The sequence below is a fragment of the Neofelis nebulosa genome, chromosome 10 (assembly GCF_028018385.1).
Source record: "Neofelis nebulosa isolate mNeoNeb1 chromosome 10, mNeoNeb1.pri, whole genome shotgun sequence".
NCBI lineage: Eukaryota > Metazoa > Chordata > Mammalia > Carnivora > Felidae > Neofelis > Neofelis nebulosa.
Window position 1 is genome coordinate 101,687,792 of NC_080791.1, and position 26,315 is coordinate 101,714,106.

General features: G+C 37.9%; 2 protein-coding genes across 2 annotated transcripts; both read right to left on the bottom strand.

Moving 5' to 3' along the window:
* Window positions 1–6,001: 6,001 nt before the first annotated feature.
* LOC131488854 (olfactory receptor 5M5-like) lies at window positions 6,002–6,946 on the bottom strand. Its single transcript, XM_058690700.1, has one exon. It carries the CDS (start codon window positions 6,938–6,940, stop codon window positions 6,002–6,004), a length of 939 nt encoding a protein of 312 aa, XP_058546683.1. The 5' UTR covers window positions 6,941–6,946.
* Window positions 6,947–16,492: 9,546 nt separating this feature from the next.
* Window positions 16,493–17,437, bottom strand: LOC131488855 (olfactory receptor 5M5-like). Its single transcript, XM_058690701.1, has one exon. The coding sequence runs from the start codon at window positions 17,429–17,431 to the stop codon at window positions 16,493–16,495; it is 939 nt and encodes a 312-aa protein (XP_058546684.1). The 5' UTR covers window positions 17,432–17,437.
* Between the last annotated feature and the right edge of the window lie 8,878 nt (window positions 17,438–26,315).

A 26,315-nucleotide genomic window follows, 5' to 3' on the forward strand; every position in this document is an offset into this window, starting at 1 on the left:
TAAAATTATAGAAGACTCATGAAAGATATTGAAGAGGACAGGAAGAAATGGAAAAACATTCCATGCTCATGGATTCGAAGAGCAAACATTGTTAAAATTTCCCTACTATCCAAGGAATCTACATATTTAATGCAATCCCTATCAAAATGCCACCAGCATTCATTGCAGAGATAGATCAAACAATCCTAAAATTTGTATGGAACCACAAAAGATCCCAAATAGCCAAAGAAATCCTGAAAAAGAAAAATAAAACTGGAGGCATTACGATTCTGGATTTCAAGCTATCTCCCAAAGCTGTAGTCATCAAAACAGTATGGTACCGGTACAAAAAAAAAACGCAAAGATCAATGGCACAGAATAGAAAATCCAGAAATGGACCCAAAACTATATAGTCAACTCATCTTTGACAAAGATGAAAACAGACAGTCTCTTCAACATATGGTGTTGGGAAAACTGGGTGGTGACATACAGAAGAATTCAACTGGACCACTGTCTTACACCATACACAATAATATATTCAAAATGGATGAAAGACCTAGATGGGAGCCAGAAACCATCAAAATCCTAGAGAAGAATACAGACAGTAACCTCTTTGACACTGGCCAGTGCAACTTCTTTCTAGATACATTGCAGAAGGTAAGAAAAGCGAAAGCAAACATGAACTATTGGGACTTCATCAACATAAAAAGCTTCTACACAGTGAAGGAAGCAATCAACATAACTAAAAGGCAGCCTACAAAATGGGAGAAGATATTTGCAAATGATGTATCTGTTAAAGGGTTAGTGTCCAAAACCTATAAAAACCTTATCAAATTCAACACCCAAAAAACAAATAATCCAGTGAAGAAATGGGCAAAAGGCATGAATAAACACTTTTCCAAAGAAGACATCCAGATGGCTAACAGACACATGAAAAGAGGCGCAGTGAGGTTTTCAATTGCTAAGAATTTGTGAAGATCATGATGAAAAGTGGTAGAATTTGTAATGACATAATTATAATGCAATGAGCATAATGATGGCTTATTAATTCAATATAGATCTATTGAGAATCATCTGTTCTAGGTTTGGGAAAATACTGGCTTTAAAATAAGTGAGCAAAAGCAGATAGATATGGACCTTGCCCTCTGGGGCCAACAATCTGGTTATGATACAATCATGAATCAATCACACAAATATCATACAAGTATTAACTTAGAGGTGTGAAAAGTCCTATGCATTAAAGGTTCGTGATACTATGCGAGCATATACCCAGAGGATAGGGCTTACTCAGCAAAGAAAAAAACTGACAATAAAACACACTAAATTTGACATAAGAAGAAAATTTACCTACAGAGAAATAACAGAGAATCTGGTAATAAGATCTTCTGTGGAACACACTAAGACAGACCTGAAAAAGAATAATTTTCTATGTACTGAAAGGAAATACCAGTCTATCTAGATCCATACCCAAATGGGTTATTCATCAAGAATTAAAGTTAAAACGAGGGGTGCCTGGGTGGCTCAGTCGGTTAAGTGGCCGACTTTGGCTCAGGTCATGATCTCACGGTCTGTGGGTTCGAGCCCCGCGTCGGGCTCTGTGCTGACAGCTCAGAGCCTGGAGCCTGTTTCAGATTCTGTGTCTCCCTCTCTCTGACCCTCCCCTGTTCATGCTCTGTCTCTCCCTGTCTCAAAAATAAATAAAATGTTAAAATTTTTTTTTTAAAAGAATTAAAGTTAAAATGAGGCAATTTCCGGGGCGCCTGGGTGGCTCAGTCGGTTAAGTGGCCGACTTTGGCTCAGGTCATGATCTCACGGTCTGTGAGTTCGAGCCCCGCGTCAGGCTCTGTGCTGACAGCTCAGAGCCTGGAGCCTGTTTCAAATTCTGTGTCTCCCTCTCTCTCTGACCCTCCCCCGTTCATGCTCTGTCTCTCTCTGTCTCAAAAATAAATAAACATTAAAAAAAAAAATGAGGCAATTTCAGACGAATAAAAACAGAATTTCTCTCACACAAATGGTCATTGAGGATGACTAATTAAAGGTATAAATCATGTAGAAGAAAACTAGACCCAGGATAAAAAGGGGATACAAAGAGAACAGTGAGTCATTGACAAAAATGGCTAATTTTAAAGGAACATTAATATTAGATAAATATTAGATAAATTAGATAAATATTCAACATAATTATAATTGTAGTCATATATAACAGGTAATATTTAAACAGTTTATTATTAAGTGATAATTTATTATCAATCATATATCATTCTTCATGACACCATATAAGATAGAAGCAGGAGTATCCATGTTAAAATATTCTATAATCCTTTTATTATTCCAAGAAAAGTATGACTAATGACTTTGTTCAATCATTATATCTATCCAAATTTTTAAAACTTTACTAAAAGTAGAAAGTACAATGTATTCTAATCAAATAAAAAGTAGAACAAAAAACTTAAAAAAAAAGTTTAGAGAACACAATTTAATTCGTGGTAAGAAAGGGGAGAAAACACAGAGTAAATGCTTTCTAGGTGCAAAATAAGCTGTTAGAAAGTATTCGTCAGCATGTATATTCATAAAAGTATGAAATTCAGTAATTGAAAGGACTCAGGGCCTGAAAGGGTAGAAACGAACATAATAGGCATCAACTAACTGAAAAGAATAAAAAATACTGCTGAAGGTATCTGAATATCAGGCAAAATGCACATTTAGGTTTTAATCATCAAAGTTGGGAGAGAACGTACAAAATGTTAAAAGGGATAAGCCTCATTCATTAGCTGACAGGAACTAATAAAATACGCAAAACTACAAAGAGAAATTGATGAATCCACAAGCATCCCTCTCAGATTTTATATTTGAAACAGTAAAGCATTTGTAGGATACCGAAAATCTTAAAATAAAAAAACAACTGGATTGACCTTGATCTCATAAGACCCTGCTCTGCTCAGCTCCCGTTTCCTTTGAGAGTAATTTTCAACACCATTGATTTCCAAACCTTGTATGTCTCAGGAGAAAATGCCAGAAATGAGCAGTAAGGTACCACGAAATGGATGGATACACAAATTATCCTGCAGGCAATGGACCACCTGTAATGCCTGAAGAGGAAAGTAACACAACACCTCACTTCTGTTGCTATTTTCCTTGTGAACTCTTAAATCTGGATATGGCAGCTTCCAGTTTGGAAAGTGGCCCAGTTTGGGTAAGACACAAGAGATGATCGAGGCATGCAAAACTCATGACGAACTGCAAACTATGTTAAACCTAGGAAAGGAAGATCTGAAGTGGCAAGTGTCAGAATAAGAGGGTGGACACGGGACCAAATATAGACTATAAGTACCTTATGTCTTTCTCCATCTTGTAGCCACCATCACTGGCTCAATGAAGTTGGTATCATGTGCCTTCTGAGAAAATAATGGACATTCTGGAGAGAATAAGATATTTCTGTATATTCTAAAGTCTTCTGCCAAAGATCCTTCAACAAACTCTAACATTTCAAGCTTCTGGATTAGAGGTGGTAAGGTTATTTTTTAAAAACAGTTTGCAATGATGATGGAATGGACAACTTGGTCCTTAAAAAGAGAACCTAGCGAAAGACTGCTACAAATAGGAAAACGTGATACACAATAGAATTCTCATAAAAAAATGGGCGGGCTATTGAAAAAACAATAGAAAATTTATTATTTTCATTACACAATCAGAATTAAAGTCTGTTTTGCAACATTTATAATGCTAGGGAAAAGAAAGGTTTAAATATGCAAAAATAAAACTCTAAAGCATTGAAAGAAAATATAAGAGAATACCTTTATAATCGGAAAGAATTGTTTACACAAAACATACAAAGCCCACCATAAAGAGAAGATTAACATGTGAACTATGTTAAAATACCACCAAATACATCATGCATAAAAGGGAAACATAAGCTACAAACAGACTGAAGTATTTGCATTGCATATATCATGAAAAGGTTGGTATCTAGTACAGAATACATAAGGAGCTAATGCGAGGGTAAAAAATAAAGCTAAAATAACCCAGCTGAAAAATGAACAAAAAATGTAGACAGACAACTGAAGAAAAGACAGCTTTTCAATCAGTACCAAAGAACGTAAAAACATGTCATTTCACTTGTAATGACAACACGGAAGATTAAAGAAGAAATTAGAATCCATTTTGCACCCATCAGATTGGAAAACATTTTGAAAGTCTGACAGTATATAGGAATGGGCAAGAATATGGAGTAAAGACCAATCTCACACACTGTTTTTGGGACAGCACTAAGTAGAGCAATTTGTCAATATCTACTAAACGCAAAGATACTCTTTTATGACCCAGAAATTACCCTCTTGGAAATTTACATGGAGGAACGCTTGAACTGGTCCACACTCAGGATTTCAGAGCGAAATGCTTTGCTAGATTTTCATATTACCAAGAAACAGGAAAAATGTATTCCCCCATCAATAAGAGAATGGATAGAGAGACTGTGGTATATTTATATACTGACGTGGACTATACCAGTGACAGTTCATGCTCCATGAATCAGCATGGATGAATCCAACAAGATTTAGTGAAAACAGAATAACTTGCAGAAGGATAGCACGACTTCATTTATAGCCAAGTTTTCAATCTGCTAAAAAAAATATTATATAATTCTATGGACACAAGAATACCAGCAAGTGTAGAACTCTACGCAGGGATAAGAAACATTAAATTCACAGCAGGGTTGAGTGTAGGGAATGGCGAGAGAAACGGAATCAGGCAGGGAGGGCTTAGTTTGAGAATAGCTGAGTATGTGAAATAATCTGAACCCAAACTGGCAGGTGTGAAGCCGTAATAATGATTAGATACATTTGCACAGGAGGTCTTTACATTATTTTCCATTTTCGATGCATTGGAAATAGTTCATAATAAAACAAAAAAAATACAAGTGAAACTACCAAACCGCTTTTATGATGAGGGTATAAGAGTGAATATTAATTTAAAAAAATAAAAATAAAAACCTTCTAAGGAAAATATGCCATTCCCTCAAAAGCCTTATGAATGAGGATTACAGTGACCTAGTATTATCACTCTAAAGGTATTTCTTTTCTTGGGGTGCCTGGGTGGCTCCGTCCATTGAGCATCCGACTTCAGCTCAGGTCATGATCTGAAGTTTGTGAGTTCGAGCCCCGCGTCAGGATCTGTGCTGACAGCTCAGAGCCTGGAGCCTGCTTCAGATTCTGTGTCTCCTCGTCTCTCGGCCCCTCCCCTGCTCATGCTCTGTCTCTCTCTGTCTCTCAATAATAAATGAATGTTAAAAAAAATTAAAGATATTTCTTTTGTTTAATAAATATTTTTTTAATTATTTTCAATGTTTGTTTATTTTTGACAGAGACAGAGGGGAGGGAATGGAGGAGAGGGAGAGGGGGAGAGAGAGGGAGCAGAGAATGCCAAGCTGGCTCCCTGCTGTGAGTCCAGAGCTCAACACAGGGCCCCAGTTTAGGAACAGGGAGATCCTGACCTGGACCAAAATAGTCAGACACTTAACCCACTGAGCCACCCAGGCACCCCTAAAGTTATTTCTTAGGGTAATATGAATTACCCAGAGATCTTTATTACTATGTGATCTATAGAAATGCAAAAAGAAAAAAAAATACCTGTTATGGTTGAAAAGTTTTCGGAAATCAGTTTGAAAATTTTTAAGCACTATAAAAATTGAACATGTGATCGTTGACATAGTATCATTTGGTAATTCTGGGTTTTTTTTATGACTTTGTACAATTATGAATTTATTGGTAGAATCTTTTGTTCTTTATTGATTTATAAGCAAGAGCGATGCCTTCTGGTCTTGTCTTTCAGTTGCTATGCAGTATTTGTCCTTCTTCACTGAGACGGCACTTTAAATGCCAGCAAATATCTTAATATAGTCTTCTAAGTCCCATATTCAAATTAGGAACGACAAAGAACATGTAATGACAGAAAGTGATTTGCTAAATGTAAATGTTGATTAATTGGTGAGATTATAAGACATATTACATACCTCTGACCAAAGCGTCTATTTAAAAAGTAATTTCTTTTGGACAACTTTCCTGATTGCTTGTTTAACATCTTTGTTCCGCAGGCTATAGATCAAAGGGTTTAGCATAGGGCTCGCAAAGATATAAAAAACTGCGACAATTTTCCCCTGTTCTACAGATGCCTCGGAAGGGGGTCTCAGATACATGCAGAATAGCGTCCCATAAAAGATGGTGACAGCCGTCACGTGGGACCCACAGGTGGAGAAGGCCTTGCGCCTCCCCTCTGCAGAACGGATGCGCAGAATCGTCGTGAAAATGAAAATGTAGGAGATGAGAATGATGGCAAGAGAGCATGTGAGATTGAAACCTGCCACCACAAACATGGCAGTTTCTTTGACGTACGTATCCGAGCAGGCAAGGACTATGAGAGGTGGGTCCGCACAGTAGAAGTGGTTGATTTCATTGGGTCCACAGAAGGAGAGGCGAAGCATCAGGATGGTCTGTGCCAGGCCATTTGCAAAACCGTAAATATAAGGCGTAGCAACAAGAGAGAGGCAGACACATCTGGACATCTTGCTACCGTACAGCAAGGGGTTGCAGATCGCCATGTAGCGGTCGTAAGCCATCACCGTCAGCATATAATAATCCGTGATCACCAGGGCAATGAAAAAGTGGAACTGTAGAAGGCAACCAAGGAAGGAAATGGCTTTTCTCTTGGATAAGAAATGAACCAGCATCTGTGGAGCGACACTGGTAGCGTAACAGAGATCCACAAAGGACAGATGGCTGAGGAAGAAGTACATGGGCGTGTGAAGTTTTGAGTCACTTCGGATTAACAAAATCATGCTCACGTTGCCAACTACTGTGATAAGGTAGATGACCAGGAAGACCACAAAAAGGACAGGCTGCAACTCGGCTCGATCTGTCAGTCCCAGGAGGATAAACTCAGTCACTGCTGTGTAGTTTCTCTGTAACATTGTGTGTGCTCGGCTTCAAATGGGGACTGAAAGAAAGCAAATAGAAATGTATGTCTTTGGTCACGCATCTGTTACCCCCATCATGTCATCTGATAGTTCTAGTCTCAAACTTGTAAGTTTCACGTGTCCTAAAGAAATAGCCTAGTAAGCCCGCAGTTGACAGTTTGAACATCTACATTAGTAGAGAGCTCCTTTTATAAAGGCAGTCATATTCTAAATGCTTTTCTTCAAGTCTCTTTGTGTTGAAAAGACTTAATCTTCTCTGCAAGATGTATTACTTTTGTTCACTTACAATTTCCTTAAACGTTGCTGTTTTGGGACATTGCAGTCAGTTGTTTCTGCAATGTGGTTTGATGTGGTATATAAATCATCACGTGGTTTTTGCAGCTAGAGGGAATGACGCATATCCCTATAGAACTAGCTTTTGTCCTCTTGCCTCCCCAAACTCAAGGTCTTTTCAAACAGTTTGTTCCCTCATGCGGCAATTCATGTCCTTTCCCTTGGTGTCTTCTCTACTCAGGTGGTCCCCTATCACCAAACCTTAGTGAACATGTAAGTCTCAGCCTAGGATCTCCTTTGCTTTGGGTATCATTGTCAAAAATCAGGACCAAAACGTGGTTCATGAGGCATAAAAGTCAATCCTGTTTTTGGTATAAGAAAAGATATGTGTATGATACATAATATATATGTATGTATATATATTTATTTATAAGACATACATATGTATATATACATATATATATATGTATGTATAAGACATACAGATACCTATATATCAGTGATATCAAGTGTTCATAGGGTGAGAGACTAACGGAAACAATATATTAAAAGACTCCCTGATATGGGAGGAGGTGATAATAATGAAAAAAAAGATTAACAAACATATCCATGCATTATAGTAATTCAATTGCAACTCTACCTCCTTTTACCTCTCGCAAAAATTGAGAAAAATTCTGTGACATAAATTCTATTTAAGTTTTTCAATACATGTAAATGATCTTACCAGAATAATCATAGTAATATTACAACTGAGACAAGACATAAGGTACCCTCAAGTCCATCTCCCCACATTTCTGCAGGATAAAAGGACCATAAATATCATTGTGGAAAACCTACACTTCCTTTCAAAAACACACACTGAGGTATGGCAATGTTGTACTGCCTCTTTCTAAGAGCTATGAGGCCAGGGATGGCGAGGGATCACTCTGTGAGGCAATTTGTAAATGTCTTTCTCTAGCACCTTGTCCATTACATTATCCCATGCTGCACTTTTGGACTCTGGAATTATTTACCAGGGTAATAAAATGTAAGTCACTTAATGAATGTCACAAGTCACCTAAATGAATGTAATCATATTTATCTTGTGTATTTCTAAGTTCTTAAGATTAATTATCATAATAGACAAGTACTGTTTCTTGTTGGGATGATATTCTTAATATCTATTTATTGACACATTAATCAAGAGTCAAAATAATTACAATCTCCATTTATTTGTTACTGTGGGTTAATGAGGCAATACAAACTTGATCATTTCAGATAATTTAATTGAGTACTTTGTGACAATAACTTTTCTTTAAAGGAAGAGAGCACAATTTTCTACATGATTTCAGGAAACAAACAAAAAACTCTCAGAAAAGTGTTTGTAGATGGACAGAAGTAGTTATGGGGATACCTGGGGGCTCTGTAGACTTGACATTTACCCTCACTCTGAGACTCTGTCATGTAGATGCTTACTGTCACTAGGCAGCCACCCAAAGAGGTAGAAGGTCGGTGTCTTCTTTAACAAGGATTATGTCTCCTTTACATGTGGCAGTGGTTCAGTTTGAAGTGGAAAAAGATTTAGAGAAAGTATCTTCATCAAATGCATTTTTCATTCACTTAAAAAATTAATATAGATTATAAAGTTGAGCGTGACCAATTCTCCATGAAGGGGATACAGACTATTACATGATCTGATGCTAATAATTATAAAATAATAGAGTAGTATTATTAACTTGGAAGGAAACAAACTACCATCCTGTTAGTTTTCTTCATGAAGCAACAGACAGTATCCATGGGTGGTTATGAGAGTCAACAAAGATTAGAGATACCTCATGCATATAATTTGGTTCTGAAAACAACTCCCTTGTATGAGATATTTAATTCAGATAAAACTTTTCAAGTATGCCTGACGTGTAGGAAACACTTAGTAAGTTGTAGCTACTGTTGTATTTGGGTGAAAAATCCAAGTCTAGTCTAACATAAGACTCAACATCAGAGTGTGACTTTCGGGGACAAGAGTTTATCTAATCTCTAGCTAGAGCCTCATTGGCACCTGGAACAGTGCTTTCCCAAATGGAGCCAATCAATCATATATGGAATGGATGTTCTCTCTAGTTTCCTTTCTATTATAACTATTACTCTATTGTACTTGTATAAGTACTTGTACTCTTAAAAATCATTAGAATCAATATCAACAATTGTGCTAATTCATTAGAATATGTTTCAACCCGTAATTTGATTTTTTTGTTGACTAAAACATTTATTTCTACTTTCCAAAATATGTATTTAACAACACCAAATCCTACCTGTGAAAGAGGAGTGATTTCCCAAGGACAGCATGGATAGAAGAACCTGAAGAGTTTATAACAGAATTATCACATAGGCACCAATTCCCTGTGGTTTAATTAATTTAGCAGCAGATCATTCAGACTACAGTCAGTGACTTATGCTTTTGCAAATCCTGACTAAGCTCATTGAGGACCTGATTTTGGCCCATGCCCCAATATCAACAGGGAATCAAATCTCTTGAGAATCATAAAGCAAGGGGATTCCTCATTTATTTTAAATTATGCTTGAATGTCTTACTATTTCTTGACTGGGGGAATAATAGGTTCTCTTGTCTACAACCTGTCAGGTAGAATGGTGCCTGGTGCACACAGAAAGTTTTGGAGTCTGGAATGTCATTGGAAGATCAATCAACTTAGGTTTTGGACTCATTATTTACTCATTCCGAGCCTTGTGCTTTATCTTGTTACTAGGATTAATACTCCATAGCTATTATGTACTGTGGGAATGTTATGGATATATACATGATATAGATGTTCTGGGGTTCTCCCTTTGTCACCCTCTCCCATCCTGACCCACTGCCTTTTCTTCTCTACCTTCCTTTGTCCCTCTGGAGTTGAACCCTGATGGATCACATCCGTAGAGCTCCTTTGGTGTCCAGTGTCAGCTGAGTTTGGCCACTGGGAGGAGCCAGTGGAGGGAAAAGAGGGAGAAAGAAAAGTAACTCAGTTTATTTCTCCTTCTCTCCCCCATTCACAACAAAGGCGCTCGAGTGGCTGCATCCTTCCAAGCTAAACTCCTGCTGAGCTGTGTATTGGGAAAGACAGCGGCCAGAACTTGCTTCCTGCCTCTAGATCCCCTTGGGTCTGAGGTTTGTAGACATCGCCTGGACACTGCTTTCCGCAGCTAGCCTCCAGATATTTCTTCAACTTCTTTGATCAATTTCTGTAACTTTGCCTGTATTCTGTGTCCGTTCTTTAAATTCTCTTCAGGTAATCAATCCTGAGTGAAATGTTGTTTTATGCCATGTCCCTAACCCAGGTCAGAGCAGCACACAATAGTTATTCAATAATGTGGCAGTGGAAGTAATACCAGTAATAATGATTATTCATTTTGCTAAAAATTTGGGCTATAGCTAGGTTTAGAAGATTCTGGCCTGGTGCTTAAAAGGACCCTCTTTGTGTATCATGACTCAACTGAGGACTATTCATATGAGTCAGATATTATCATTACTAGCATTATTGCTGGTTGACTTGGATTTGAAAATGTGGCTTAGACTTGCTTTTCTGTTCCTTTCCTCTGAATTGAAGTCCCCCAGGCACATAGGCATAGCCCTGGTGCTCTCCTTCCCTTTCCAGAGCCATGGCCAGTCAGCACGTCTGATTGAGATGAGACATGTTCATGAACCACATAGAGAATTGGATGCCTTGTATTGTTGGCCAGGCAGAGGCAAGGATCCTTTCCATAATCCCACTAATCTGTACTCACCCTACTTAGATAAGCATGTGGGGGATGTAGTGAATGGAATCCAAAATGTCCTTTAAAACTTTGTCCCCCAGAGTCACTTAGAAACCTCTACCTCAGCCTTTGTTACCATAACTGGTACATCTTTTCATCTCTTCATGCATTCCAGAAGCCTCTGGGTCATCCCTGACTGTGCTCTCTTAGTCTCACTCTCTCCCAGAGCCAAATACCATTTTCATGACTTTTCAAACAATGTCTACTTTTTATTTTGATGATTTAAAAATTTGATTTAGTTCATAAAATATATTGAGTGAATGCTATATTGCCCCTGACGGTAGGTAAGGCTCAAATGTTTTCTCAAAAGATGCTTTCCCCGCCTCCGCAGAACCGAGTTTGACCTCTCCCTTCAACATGCTCTTAGCAATCTGCCCCCTTCTTTGTCTAACACACTCTGCTTAATTGCCTGCCATATCTCTTTTGCCACGAGTACATCGTAAACCCCTACAGGCAAGAACTGAGATCCCCGCAGGTAGCACAGGCCCTGGGATATGATCGTTTATCAATGGATACTTGGTGAACAATTTCAGAAGTGTGCAATGTGTACTTCATCCTATGAATACACAACTCTTGCTTCTCCCCTCTCTGGTAACTTCCGGTTTTATCAAGCACACTTCCTTCTCCCTCAAAAATGAAAACTGTAGGGAGACGAAGTGGTGTAAGTGACTAATTTGTTTAAGAAACCACAGAAAAGACATCAGAACGGGGGTATTTAATTACAGGTGATAAGCATGGAATATTTACTATGTGCCAGGTACTAGGCTTACCGCTATACACACGTTAGTTCAGTTATTCCTCACACAACGTCTTGGGTCATTAATACTATTAGCTTCATTTTACAGATGGGAAACCGAGGCAAAGAGAGCTTAAATAAGTTTCCATGGTAGATGCAAAGAATAAATTGTGAGCCTGGGATTAAAACAAGCCAACTGACAGTCATTGATATCATGTTATGTATAGTTTAGCAAAGAAATGTGACGAGCTTACACCATGCTAGACATTGCGGAAGATTCGTAGCATGCATTCATTCATCCATCCATCCATCCATCCATCCACAGGGTTAAAACCATTCAGGGAAAGCCTTGTATTTACCATTGTGCTGTCGATGTAGAGAGGATAAGCGAAAGTCAAAAGATTTGGGTCCTTAAAGAGTTTCTGCTTCATGGTGGGAGGGATGAGGCAAGCATATGTAAAGTTTCCCAATCAGGTTTCCATTTGTTAAGAATTCCTGAAGATCATGTTAGTAAGTAGCATAGAGTAGAGCTGGCACTCAAATAGCCATAATGCAATGGGCGTAACAATAGTGTGTTAGCACAATACAAATTTATTGAGAACCATCTATATTCAAGGTCTGGGGAATAGGCTGGCTTTAACATAATGAGCAAAAGCAGACATGGACCTTGCCTTCTGGAGGTGACACTCAGGGGATGAGACAGTCATGAATCAAAGTTACTTAGAAAACACAATTTAATTCATGGTTGGATAAAGGTAAAAACAGATGGAGAAAAAAAATTTTTAAGTGCAAAATAAATTGTTATAAAATATATCTAAGTATGTGTATTCACAATGAAATATGAAACTCGGGAATTTGAAGGACTTAGGGCCTGAAAGTAAAGAAGGTAAAAAATATATACAATAGGCATCAACCAACCCAAAACAAGGAAAATACTGCTGGTAGTCTATGAATATCAGGCAAAAGCACTTTTAGATTTTAATCACCAGAGTTGGGATAAAAAATTAAAAAATGATAAAAGGAATAATACTAGTTCTTTACAGGACATGAGATAATAAAATAGGAAAAAACTGGGGTGCTGGGGTGGCTCAGTTGGTTAAGCTTCTGACTTTGGCTCAGGTCATGATCTCACCCTTGTGGGTTCAAGCCCTGCCTTGGGCTCTGTGTTGACAGCTCAGAGCCTGGAGCCTGCTTCAGATTCTGTGTCTCCCCCTGTCTCTGCTCCTCCCCTGTTCATACTCTGTCTCTCTCAAAAATAAATAAACATAATTTTTTTTAAAGTTAACAAAATAGGAAAAAATTGCAAAGGGAAATAAAACACAAGCATCTCTCTCAGTTTTTGTATATGAAGCAATCAAACATTTGTAAGGTATGGAAGATCTTAAAAATAAATAAATCAATAACTAGACTGGCCAGGACTTCATAGAGCTGTGTTCTGCCCAACCAATCTATTCTGAGAGGAATTTCAACAAAATTGACTTTCAAAACTTGTAGTCGCGGGAGAAAAGGCTAATGATGAGAAGTAGGGTGCCATGAAATGGATGGACATGCATATTGTCCAGCACAAAATGGACCGCCTATAATTACTGAAGAGGAAAAATTCTAACACCCCTCTTTTGTTGCTATTGTCTCTGTGAACTCTTAAATCTGGATACGGCGCATTCAGACTTGGGAATTGGACCAGTTTGGGCAAGAAAGAAAAGATGACCAAGGCATGCATCACTGATGACAAATTGAAACATATGTTAAGACATAGTAAGGAAGATATATGATGGCAAGTACCAGAATACAAGAGTGGACACAGATCTAATATCAACTATGAATAACTTTTTTCTTGCTCTTCTCATAGCCACCAGCATTGGCTCAATGAAGTTGGTATCCTGTGCCTTCTGAGAAAATAGTGAGCATAAACTCTGGAGACAATAAAGTATTTCTATACATTTTAATGGTATCTTCTGTCAGAGATCCCTCAAGAAAATTCCTTAATGTTCAAACTTTCAGATGAGAGGTGATAAAACTATCTTTATAAAAATAGTTTGTGTTGACAAAGGCTTTGACAGGTTGGTCCCACAGTAGAGAACCATGAAACAAACTGATACAAATATGAAAAATTCATACATGACAGAATTTTTACTAAAATATTTTTATAATTATTTTTTTTAAGTTTAGGAGTACCTGGGTGGCTCAACAGGTTAAGCGTCAGACTTCGGCTCGGGTCATGATCTCACGGTTTGTGAGTTCAAGCCCCGTGTCCAGCTCTGTGCTAACAGCTCAGAGCCTAGACCCTGCTTCAGATTCGGCGTCTTCCTGTGTCTCTGCCTCACCCCCACTTGTGCTTTGTCACTCTTTGTCTCTGAAAAATGAATAAATGTTAAAATTTTTAAATAAAAAATAAAACAAATTAAAAATTTTTAAGTTTGTTTATTTATTTTGAGAAAGAGACATGAGTGGGGGAAGGGGCAAGGAGAGAGGGAGAGAGAGAATCCCAAGCAGGCTCTGGGCTGACAGCACAGAGCCTGATGGGGAGCAGGATCACATGAAGCCATGAGATCATGACCTGAGCTAAAACCAAGAGTTAGACAAGGGGCACCTGAGTGGCTCAGTTGTTAAGTGCCCAACTTTGGCTCAGGTCATGATCTCATGGTTTGTGAGTTTGAGTCCCATGTCAGGCTCTGTGCCAACAGCTTGGAGCCTGAAGCCTGCTTTGGATTCTGTGTCTCCCTCTCTCTGCCCCTTCCCTGCTCATACTCTGTCTCTCTCCTTCAAAAATAAAAAAAACATTAAAGAAATAAAAAATTTTAAAAAAGACTTGGACACTTAAGTGACTGAGCCACTCAGACACCCCTGTACTAAAATCTTAATAAGAGCCATATGGAGTGTTTAAAAGTTGGAAAAATTAATTATTTTCATAAAATGACAATAATAATTATATTGCAACATTTGTAATACCAGGAATAATAAAGGCTTAAATATGCAAAAGTAAAACTTTAAAGAATTGAAAGAAAATATGAAAATATCTTTATAATAGGAAAGAATTGTTTAGGCAAAACATACAAAGCACAGCCATAAAGAGAAGATTAACATTTGAACTATGTTACATAGTTCTATACTACCAAATATCTCAGGCACAAAAGTGAAATACAAGCTACAAACAGGTTGAAGTATTTGCATTGCCTATATCATCAAACGGCTAGTATCTACTACTGAATACATAAGGAGCTATTGCAAATGTACAAAATAAAGATAAAATAACCCAGCTGAAAAATGAACAAAGAATATAGACATACAACTGAAAGAAAACTTTTCCGTTAGTATCAAAGCACTTAAAAACACTCCGCTTCACTTGTAATGACAACACAAAAGCTTAAAGAAGAAATTAGAATCCATTTTACACCCATCAGATTGGACAACATTTTGAAAGTCTGACAGTATATAGGAATTGACAAGAATATGGAGTAAAGACCAAATTCACACACTGTTTTTCAGACAGCACTAAGCAGAGCAATTTGGCAATGTCTACTAAATGTAAAGATACTCTTTTATGACCCAGAAATTACCCTCTTGCAACTTTACATGGAGGAACTCTTGAACTCGTCCACATTCAGAGTTTCAGAGCAAAATGGTTTTCTAGATTTTCATATTACCAAGGAACAGGAAAAATGTATTCCCCCATCAATAAGAGAATGGATAGAGAGACTGTGGTATATTTATATACTGACGTGGACTTTACCAGTGACAGTTCATGCTCCATGAATCAGCATGGATGAATCCAACAAGATTCAGTGAAAACAGAATAACTTGCGATAGGATAGTGTGACTTCATTTATAACAAATTTTAAATCTGCCAAAATAATATTATATAATTTTATGGACACAGGAACACCAGCAAATATTAGAACTCTACATAGGGATGAGAAACACTAAATTCACATGAGATGTTAGTGCAGGAAATGGAGAGAGGAATGGAATCAGGCGAGGAGGGCTCGGTTTGAGAATAGCTGAGTTTGGGAAATATTTGAACCAAAACTGGCACGTATGAAGCCTTAATGATTAGGTCACTTGCACAGGTGGTCTTTATAATATTTCTTATTTTTTGATGTATGTTGGAAATAGTTTGTGATAAAAAAGATATACAAGTGAAACCACAAAACCAGTTTTATGATGAGGGTGGATATTGATTAAAAAAAAAACTTCTAAGGAAAATACGCCATTCCATCAAAGCCTTATGACTAAGGATTCCACGGGACCAGTATTGTCATTCCAAATATTGTTTAGAGTAATACTCAGAGATACATAAGATCTTCTTTGTTATATGATTACTGTAAAGAGCAAAAGAGAAAATAAACCCTCTCACCTACTATAGTTGGGAAGTTTCTGCTTATTAGTTTGGAAATTAATAAGCACTATAAAAATCAAACATATGGGCATTGACGTAACATAATTTGGTACTTCTCTCTTTTATAACTTTGTATCACTATGAGTATTATGCATGGAAACTTCTGTTATTTATTGAATGTATAAACCAATAATAATGCCTTCTGTTTTGTCTCTGAATTTCTAGGGTTTGTTGTTTTTTTTTTAATTTACTCAGGTGGAACTATAAATACTAGCAAATAATTTGACACTTTCAAGATCCAGATGTGAACAATAAAAGTCGAAAAGTAATCAATGACAGAAAGTGATTTGTTAATCTTAAATGCTCATTTATTGGTGAGACAATAAGATATATTACATAACTGCGACCAAATTGTCTATTTAAAAAGTAATACCTTTTGGACAACTTTCCTGACTGCTTGTTTAACATCTTTGTTCCTCAGGCTATAGATCAAAGGGTTTAGCATAGGGCTCACAAAGATATAAAAAACTGCGACAATTTTCCCCTGTTCTACAGATGCCTCGGAAGGGGGTCGCAGGTGCATGCAGAATAGCGTCCCATAAAAGATGGTGACAGCCGTCAAGTGGGACCCACAGGTGGAGAAGGCCTTACGCCTCCCCTCTGCAGAACGGATGCGCAGAATCGTCGTGAAAATGAAAATGTAGGAGATGAGAATGATGGCAAGAGAGCATGTGAGATTGAAACCTGCCACCACAAACATGGCAGTTTCTTTGACGTACGTATCCGAGCAGGCAAGGACTATGAGAGGTGGGTCCGCACAGTAGAAGTGGTTGATTTCATTGGGTCCACAGAAGGAGAGGCGAAGCATCAGGATGGTCTGTGCCAGGCCATTTGCAAAACCGTAAATATAAGGCGTAGCAACAAGAGAGAGGCAGACACATCTGGACATCTTGCTACCGTACAGCAAGGGGTTGCAGATCGCCATGTAGCGGTCGTAAGCCATCACCGTCAGCATATAATAATCCGTGATCACCAGGGCAATGAAAAAGTGGAACTGTAGAAGGCAACCAAGGAAGGAAATGGCTTTTCTCTTGGATAAGAAATGAACCAGCATCTGTGGAGCGACACTGGTAGCGTAACAGAGATCCACAAAGGACAGATGGCTGAGGAAGAAGTACATGGGCGTGTGAAGTTTTGAGTCACTTCGGATTAACAAAATCATGCTCACGTTGCCAACTACTGTGATAAGGTAGATGACCAGGAAGACCACAAAAAGGACAGGCTGCAACTCGGCTCGATCTGTCAGTCCCAGGAGGATAAACTCAGTCACTGCTGTGTAGTTTCTCTGTAACATTGTGTGTGCTCGGCTTCAAATGGGGACTGAAAGAAAGCAAATAGAAATGTATGTCTTTGGTCACGCATCTGTTACCCCCATCATGTCATCTGATAGTTCTAGTCTCAAACTTGTAAGTTTCACGTGTCCTAAAGAAATAGCCTAGTAAGCCCGCAGTTGACAGTTTAAACATCTACATTAGTAGAGAGCTCCTTTTATAAAGGCAGTCATATTCTAAATGCTTTTCTTCAAGTCTCTTTGTGTTGAAAAGACTTAATCTTCTCTGCAAGATGTATTACTTTTGTTCACTTACAATTTCCTTAAACGTTGCTGTTTTGGGACATTGAAATCCATTGTTTGTCAATATAGTTTTGATGTGGAATATAAATCATCACTTGTTTTTTGCAGCTAGAGGGAATGACACATATCCCTATAAAACCAGCTTTTGTCCTCTTGCCTCCCCAAACTCAAGGTCTTTTCAAGCAGTTTGTTCCCTCATGCGGCAATTCATGTCCTTTCCCTTGGTGTCTTCTCTACTCAGGTGGTCCCCTATCACCAAACCTTAGTGAACATGTAAGTCTCAGCCTAGGATCTCCTCTGCTTTGGGTATCATTATCAAAAATCAGGGCCAAAACTTGGTTCATGAGGCATAAAGTCAATCATGTTTTTGATATAAAAAAAGATACATGTATAATATACAAACCATATATATATATATATATATATATGTATAAAATATACACAATATACACATACCTATATATCAGTGATATCAAATGTTTATTGGGTGAAAGATTAGACAAAGCAATAGGATTAAAATCTCCCTGGTATCCAGGAGGAGACAATAATGAAAAAAAATAGTTAACATATCCATGCCTTATAATAATTTTATGGTAACTCTACCTCCTTTTAACTTTCACATAAAATAAGAAAAATTATGTAACATAAATTCTGATTAGGGTTTTCAATACATGTGAATGATCCTAGTGGAATAATAATCATAGCAATCATACAACTGAGGCAAGACTTAAGTTACCCTCAAGTGTATCTCCCCTTTCTGCATTTATGGAGGGTACTTTTATGTACCATAAATACCATCTTGTAAAAACCAGTAGCTTCCTTCAATAACACACACAGGCATGACAGCATGTTATACTGCCTTTTACTAATAGCTACGCATCCAAGAATGGGCAGAAATCATTTTCTAAGGCACTTTGTAAATGCCTTTCCAATAATCTTGCCCATTGCATTATCCCACTCTGCACATGTGGACTGTGGTCATATTGACCATGGTATTAAAATCCAAGACAAATCACTTAAATCAATGTAATCATAAATATTTTGTACATTTCTAAGTTTGTAATGTCAGAGAAGTTATTATAAAAGTCAAATACTCTTTCATGCTGGGATGGTGTTTTTAATAAATATCTATTAACATATAAATCAAGCATCAATAATTAATATCTCGGGGCGCCTGGGTGGCGCAGTCGGTTAAGCGTCCGACTTCAGCCAGGTCACGATCTCACGATCCGTGAGTTCGAGCCCCGCGTCAGGCTCTGGGCTGATGGCTCGGAGCCTGGAGCCTGCTTCCGGTTCTGTGTCTCCCTCTCTCTCTGCCCCTCCCCCGTTCATGCTCTGTCTCTCTCTGTCCCAAAAATAAATAAATAAAAAAATAAATAAAAAAAAAAAAAACGTTGAAAAATAATTAATATCTCTTTGTTTCTGTGGGTTAATGATGCAGTGTAACCTTGAACATGTCTGATTATTTAACTGACACTATACGACGATAACTTTTCTTTAAAGAAATAGATCACAACACCCTACATAGTTATAACAGAGAAAACTCAGAGAGAAGTATTTGTAGGGAGACAGAACTGGCTCTGGGGTACCTGAGGCTCTGTACTCTTGACATTCACCCTCACCCTGAGGTTCTGGTCATGTAGATTTCTGCTGGCACTACCCATTCATCTAAAGAGTCTACAAGGTTGATGTTTATTTTAAGAAGGGTGATGTCTCCTGATATGTGGTCATAATTCAGTCTGAAGTGGGAAAAGATTTAGGAAGGCATCTTCATGAAATGCATTTTGATTAACTTTCATGTGGATTATAAACCTGGGAGTGGCTGTTTTCCTATGAAGGGGTGTAGAACATTGTACAATAGGATGCTTGTAATTATAACGAGTAGCATTTCCAACTTGGAAGGAACCAGAAAGTATTTAATGCCACTCCCTAATTTTCTTCATTAAGTAAGAGACAGTATACTGGGTTAGATTTTGAAAGTCATCAAAATGAACAGATCCTAGGAGCCCGCAGACCACCTGGCAGGAAAGCCATATCCCCCAATTCCTAGCCATGGGGCACGACCAAGTTCCTCATCTTTCTGTGTCTAATTTCCTCATGTGTAAAATTAGGTTCAAGGAGCAACTCCCTCATATGAGGGATTTAAATTAGTGCAAAACTTTTAAAATATGTCTCACATGGAGGAAACACTTAAGAAGTTGTAGCTACTGTTGTATGAGGTGAAAAATCCAGGTCTGGTCTAACATAAGACTCAACTTCAAGTGTGACTTTCAGGGACAAGAGTTTATCTAATCTCTAGCTAGATCCTCAGTGGCACCTGGAACAGTGCTTTCCCAAATGGAACCAATCAATCATTATATATGGAATGGATGTTCTCTCCGGTCTAGTAACTATTACTTTGTTGTACACGTATAAATATTTGTACTCTTAGAAAATCGTTAACTCGATAACAACAGTTTTGCTAACTCGTCAGCATATGTTTCAGCCCATAACTTGATTTTTTGTTGACTAAAATACTTATCTCTACATTCCAAAATATATTTTGACAACGCCAAATCCTACCTGTGAAAGAAGAGTGATTTCCCAAGGACAGCACAGATAGGAGGTTATAAACTGTTATAGGTTTATAAACTGTTCGGGTTCTTCTAGCCTGAAGAGTTTATAACAGAATTGTCATACAGGCACCAAATCCCTACGGTTTAATTATCTCCAGTAGCAAATCATTCAGATAATGTGCAGTCACTAACTTATGCTTTTGCAAATCCTAACCAAGCTCATTGAGGACCTGATTTTGGCCCATGCCCCAATATCAACAGGGAATCAAATCTCTTGAGAATCATAAAGCAAGGGGATTCCTCATTTATTTTAAATTATGCTTGAATGTCTTACTATTTCTTGACTGGGGGAATAATAGGTTCTCTTGTCTACAACCTGTCAGGTAGAATGGTGCCTGGTGTACACAGAAAGTTTTGGAGTCTGGAATGTCATTGGAAGATCAATCAACTTAGGTTTTGGACTCATTATTTACTCATTCCGAGCCTTGTGCTTTATCATGTTACTAGGATTAATACTCCATAGCTATTATGTACTGTGGGAATGTTATGGATATACACATGATATAGACATGCTGGGGTTCTCCCTTTGTCACCCTCTCCCACCCTGACCCACTGCCTTTTCTTCTCTACCTTCCTTTGTCCCTCTGGAGTTGAACCCTGATGGATCACATCTGTAGAGCTCCTTTGGTGTCCAGTGTCAGCTGAGTTTGGCCACTGGGAGGAACCAGTGGAGGGAAAAGAGGGAGAAAGAAAAGTAACTCAGTTTATTTCTCCTTCTCTCCCCGATTCACAACAAAGGTGCTCGAGTGGCTGCATCCTTCCAAGCTAAACTCCTGCTGAGCTGTGTATTGGGAAAGAAACTGGCCGGGATTTGCTTCCTGCTTCTAGATCCCCTCAGGTCTGGTGGTTGTAGTCATTGCCTGGTCGCTTTAGAACAAGGAGTGGACACGCCTTTCTGAAGTTAGCCTCCAGATGATTCAACTTCTTTGATCAATTTCCATAACTTTGCCTGTATTCTGTGTCCGTTCTTTAAATTCCCTTCAGGCAAACAATCTGAGTGAAATGTTGTTTTATGCGATGTTCCTAATCCAGGTCAGAGCAGCACACAGTAGTTATTCAATAATGTGGCAGTGGAAGTAATAGCAGTAATAATGATTATTCATTTTGTTAAAGATTTGGGCTATAGCTAGGTTTAGAAGATTCTGGCCTGGCGCTTAAAAGGACCCTCTTTTTGTATCATGACTCAACTGAGGACTATGCACGAGTCAGATATTATCATTACTAACATTATTGCAGGTCGACTTGGATTTGAAAATGTGGCTTAGACTTGCTTTTCTGTTCCTTTCCTCTGAATTGAAGTCCCCCAGGCACATAGGCATAGCCCTGGTACTCTCCTTCCCTTTCCAGAGCCATGGCCAGTCAGCACCTCTGACTGAGATGAGACATGTTCATGAACCACATAGAGAATTGGATGTCTCGTATTGTTGGCCAGGCAACAGCAAGAATGTTTTTCCATAATCTCACCAATCTGTACTCACCCTACTTAGATAAGCATGTGGGGGATGTAGTGAATGGAATCCAAAATGTCATTTAAAACCTTGTCCCCCAGAGTCACTTAGAAACCTCTGCCTCATCCCTTGTTACCATAATTGGCACACCCTTTCATCTTTTCATGCGTTCCAGAAGCCTCTGTTATCAATGATTACATGTTCTCATCCCCATTCCCTCTGAATATTATTATATCCTTGACTTTGAAATACTCTGAGTCAAACTTTCCTAAATTGAGAAGAAGGGGAAGGAGAAAAAGAAGGGAAAAACAATCGGAATCGTAGGCATCCAAAGAAACTTCAAAGAAGTTTGCAAAGTTGCTTTAAAACTATTGGGAGATCCTTTTTTTTAAAATAATATGTAATGTTAAAATTAATTTTTCTTTAATAAAAATTTCAAATTTGGACAAATGCTATGAATGGGAAGTGCACGACAGAAAAAAGCAAGTCATGGCTCTGACCACTTTTTGATCCCGTTAAACACTATCAATCTAGTACTAGACCCAATCCTTTTGCCTGGAAACTATAAAGGTTTTTGGTGCTTCTAATAGTTCAGTCTTCTCCATAAGAAACCTGTGTGTGTATGTGTGTATATTTATAATTTTCAAGAATGTCTGAAGCATAATTACCCATAAACATTCATTATTAGCCTTAACAAGTCCATATGGGCTGAAATGTTCTCAGAGAAATATCTAAGCAAATAATATTTTACCTGAATCTTAGCTCTGTGTTCATAGGAAAAAATATTCAATTTTTCTGAGTGCCAGGACTTTCAGCTTAAGAAATAAATTATATCTGCATCACAGAAATATTGTAAATGTCAAATGTTCTTTGCCTATTTGTGGTAATGAAGATGGATATTTATTTTAAAATGCTTAGCACACTAGTGACTTGTATTCCTCATAAATACTCAAGAGATGAGAGTATCTTCCACACTATCTGAGTCTCAAATGTGTTGTAGGTGTAGATAACGTAAAGTAAATGTGAAAATGTAGCTTTAATAATTCCCTGTAATTGTCTACCTCTTCCTCTGGAGACAATTACATTGAGCAGGGATGGGGGAAAACAAGATACAGTGTGTTTTTCATGGTGAATCTGCTATAAAACCAGTTCATTATATCTGCCCAGATGAATTTAAGAAAATGAAGAGATAATTTCAACGATCAAAGCATGTATACAGAGTGTATAATGTGGAAGTTGACGGTCAAAACATATTCAAGGTCTCAACAATAGGTCAGTTGATTGGTAAGCAATTCAAATTTCCACAATAAATACAATGTATCACCTTAAGGGAGGAAAAACAATATCTTAACTAAACATGAAAACATAATTTCTTTCTACTAGCATATTTCATGAAGGATTTGATGGTAGCATGGATTTAATACTGTGTTATAAAGTATAAGGGATAATTATAATATATTCAAGCTTTGACCCATCTCAACAGATCAATTAGGCAGAAAAGCACTTTCAGAATGACAAGGAGTATATATAGGGTTTGTTGTTGCTTATTTTTTTTCACCTAGCAAGATTTTTGACCCACCTGACGAGTAAAGTTCTTTTATTTACTCTTCACATGTTCATGGCAACTGGTAAATAAATATTTTGCGTGTTTCTCTCTTATATTTTCAGAAGAAAATTTCATGACAAAATATCTATCTTTAGTTGTCATGTTACATGAATCCTTGTGTCAGGATATAATTCCATAGCATGTAGACTTGTGAAGTATGATTTTCTTTTAAAAAGCAACTTTGGACTTAGAGCCATCAAAATGTTAACAACTCTTTGGGTGCTCTTTCTCTTTAGGGAAAAGCCCAGTCCTTCATATTTTAATGATTTCCCCCGTTTTATGACTTATGAGGCCTCTTATCACTGGTGAAAAGAGGCTTTGATCTGCATCCGTTATGTTTGTGCTTCTCTTTGGCTTTCCTTGGCTTCCGATCTACATGGTTGCTCTGCTGTCCTCTACCAGGACAAGTGCATCTTGTAGTCCTTAATTTCTCTTCTCTGGACACAGCCTGCTAATCTTCCCTACTGACCCAGCTGTACCTTGGCTCTTCAGCGGACTACAGCCCCTCCTGTAACTTAAATCTGCCCCTTAGACTCTTGTAGACATGACCTGGGAATGCTCCTGTGTAGTACTCAGCCTCGCTGATGCAACACATCTCAGGTTCCCACCTTTGTGTGATATTTTCACATTCCCCTACAAGGAGATGAAGGAAATTTGGAAATTTGGGGATAGTCCATACCCCCATGGAAACCAAAGAAACTGTTGGAACATTAAGTCAAGTCCAAGGAGCACTATTTACGTTAGGTGGGCCCACAGTCTACTTTGCCTTGGCTGCCTGACAAGTTGATTCAAGGTCAAAGCCCACAGCAAGGAGAGCCAGTCTCAGAGTTATTTCCTAAGGCCTTAAATCATCTTTTTCTTTTTTTTTTTTTATTCACTCATTAGTATGCCTATGCCAAAGTACCAGGCTTTGGGCTCTTTACTTTCTCTCTGTCATAATCTACATTTTTATGTCAAGCACTAATGGTAGATGGACTTCAGATGAGGAAAATTTGGCTCAATCATATAAAAGATAAAATACTATTATTTTTTTCTTATTTATAATGGTATTATTATGAACCTGGCTCAGAAGTACTAGGAATTTACTCTGATTTCAAATTATAATGTAAATAAAATTCAAAGAAGAAATATTGTATGAGCAGGAATCATAAACTAAACCTACCGTTGTATAAGCAGTCCATGCCAACAAGTCTACTTGAACTAGTTTCATTCAAACTAACCTTTCAATTAGATCTGAAAGTCTAAAAACTCACTCCCTGCAACTTGCCATTTAATTCACAGGAAGAAATGATCTTAGGTTGATCCTAGTGAAAATGAGACAAGCTGCTGTTTACATGGAACACCACTAAGTCACAACACTCCTCCTAGCATCACTGCTTAGGTATTCATTCAGTACCTCTCCACTAAACATCAACTGTGCACCCAAAATATTGTATGGATCTGTTCCAGAGATGTCAACTGAAATTGACATTAATTCTGTCCTCAGAGCACTGACAATCTTGTAAAAGAAATAGAAAGGTTACAAAAGTAGTAAGTACAACAAGAGAGACAGGGAAAACCACCAGTGGCATTCACAAGGGGAAACAACTATTCCAGCTGAGGATATGATGAACAGAGTCACGACAAAGACCTTTTCGTTACAAAGAATGCAATACCTTATTACCTACCCTAGGAGAAATCTCAGTATCAAAATTGGTACCATGTGTTCTTGCATTTAATGAAAGATACCGCATTCATTTAATGATTAACCCATAAATGAGGATCTGATCCATTGAGAAGTGACTTTTGTAAAGACCTCCAGAGGGAATCCTAATGATGTCCCCTAGGTGATTTCCTGATGAATGCTTCAGAGAGGAGTCATCCAGAGTTAGTCATCCAAGTATGAATCCTCCTACCTTGGGGACCTTCCAGGAGGCTAGGAAATCACTATCCCTCCACAGGCAAGTCTGAAAATCAAGAACTCCTAATATTGTTTGATATCTTAGTATCTCCTCTTTTGAACATAAAATGGAACTAGCAGGGATTATAAAAATTGACACATTAAGACAAAACCATAGGCAGGCAGACTCCGACTCTTTCTGACAAAGACAGCAGGTGACTGGTAATGTGTTAAGAGGTCAGGCCTTGCAACCATCTCGAAATTGGTTACAGATCCATTTCATAATACAGCTAAGATTTAGAATAGACTTACACACCGAGCTTCAGCCAGTTCTTGGAATTCAAAAAGTCCGTACCTCACCCTTCCCTCTTAACCTTTCCTCCTCCAAGACTAGAGACTTAGACATTCGCACAAGAAAATGTACTTTCACTCCATACAAGTGTAATGATTTCCTATACTTTTTATTAAGAGAAAAATTTTAAAGGATTTAGGTAAATGAGTGTAAGGTTAAGGGTGAGAAAGAAAAACATAAATGTGAACACCTCCCCTTATTCATTTGAAGGAGCTTCTCATAGATTTACTCAATTCAAGCATGCACTGAAATATGATGGCATTGTTGCGACCAGAATGATCAAAACAGATTTAAATTGTTTTGTTCAAGGGGAATATACTTTTCTTTACTGTGTTATATATATAACACATGTTATTAAGTGAACTCTATGCCCAACATGGGGCTGGAACTCATGACCCCAAGATCAAGAGTCACATGCTCTACCAACTGAGTCATACAGGAATTCCTTCTTTACTGTGTTTCTGTCCTTTTCCAACACTGCAATGGATTTTATTGACTTTTGAGCTAAAGGATCCCATTTAACCAAAGTTATCAGAAAAGATTCATTAGGGATTGAAGGGTTTTTTCGTTTGTTTGTCCCCCGTCCCCATATTGCTCATAGACCTTTAATTCCTACCTAAGCTAAGCATAATTGTGGTTCTTTTTGGCAAATATGTTATTTGAACTGTAATGATTTTATACATTTAGTTATTCTCTTCTTTTGGA

Coding starts and splice junctions, on each gene's coding strand:
- LOC131488855 (XM_058690701.1), bottom strand. CDS start 17,431: ATGTTACAGAGAAACTACACAGCAGTGACTGAGTTTATCCTCCTGGGA.
- LOC131488854 (XM_058690700.1), bottom strand. CDS start 6,940: ATGTTACAGAGAAACTACACAGCAGTGACTGAGTTTATCCTCCTGGGA.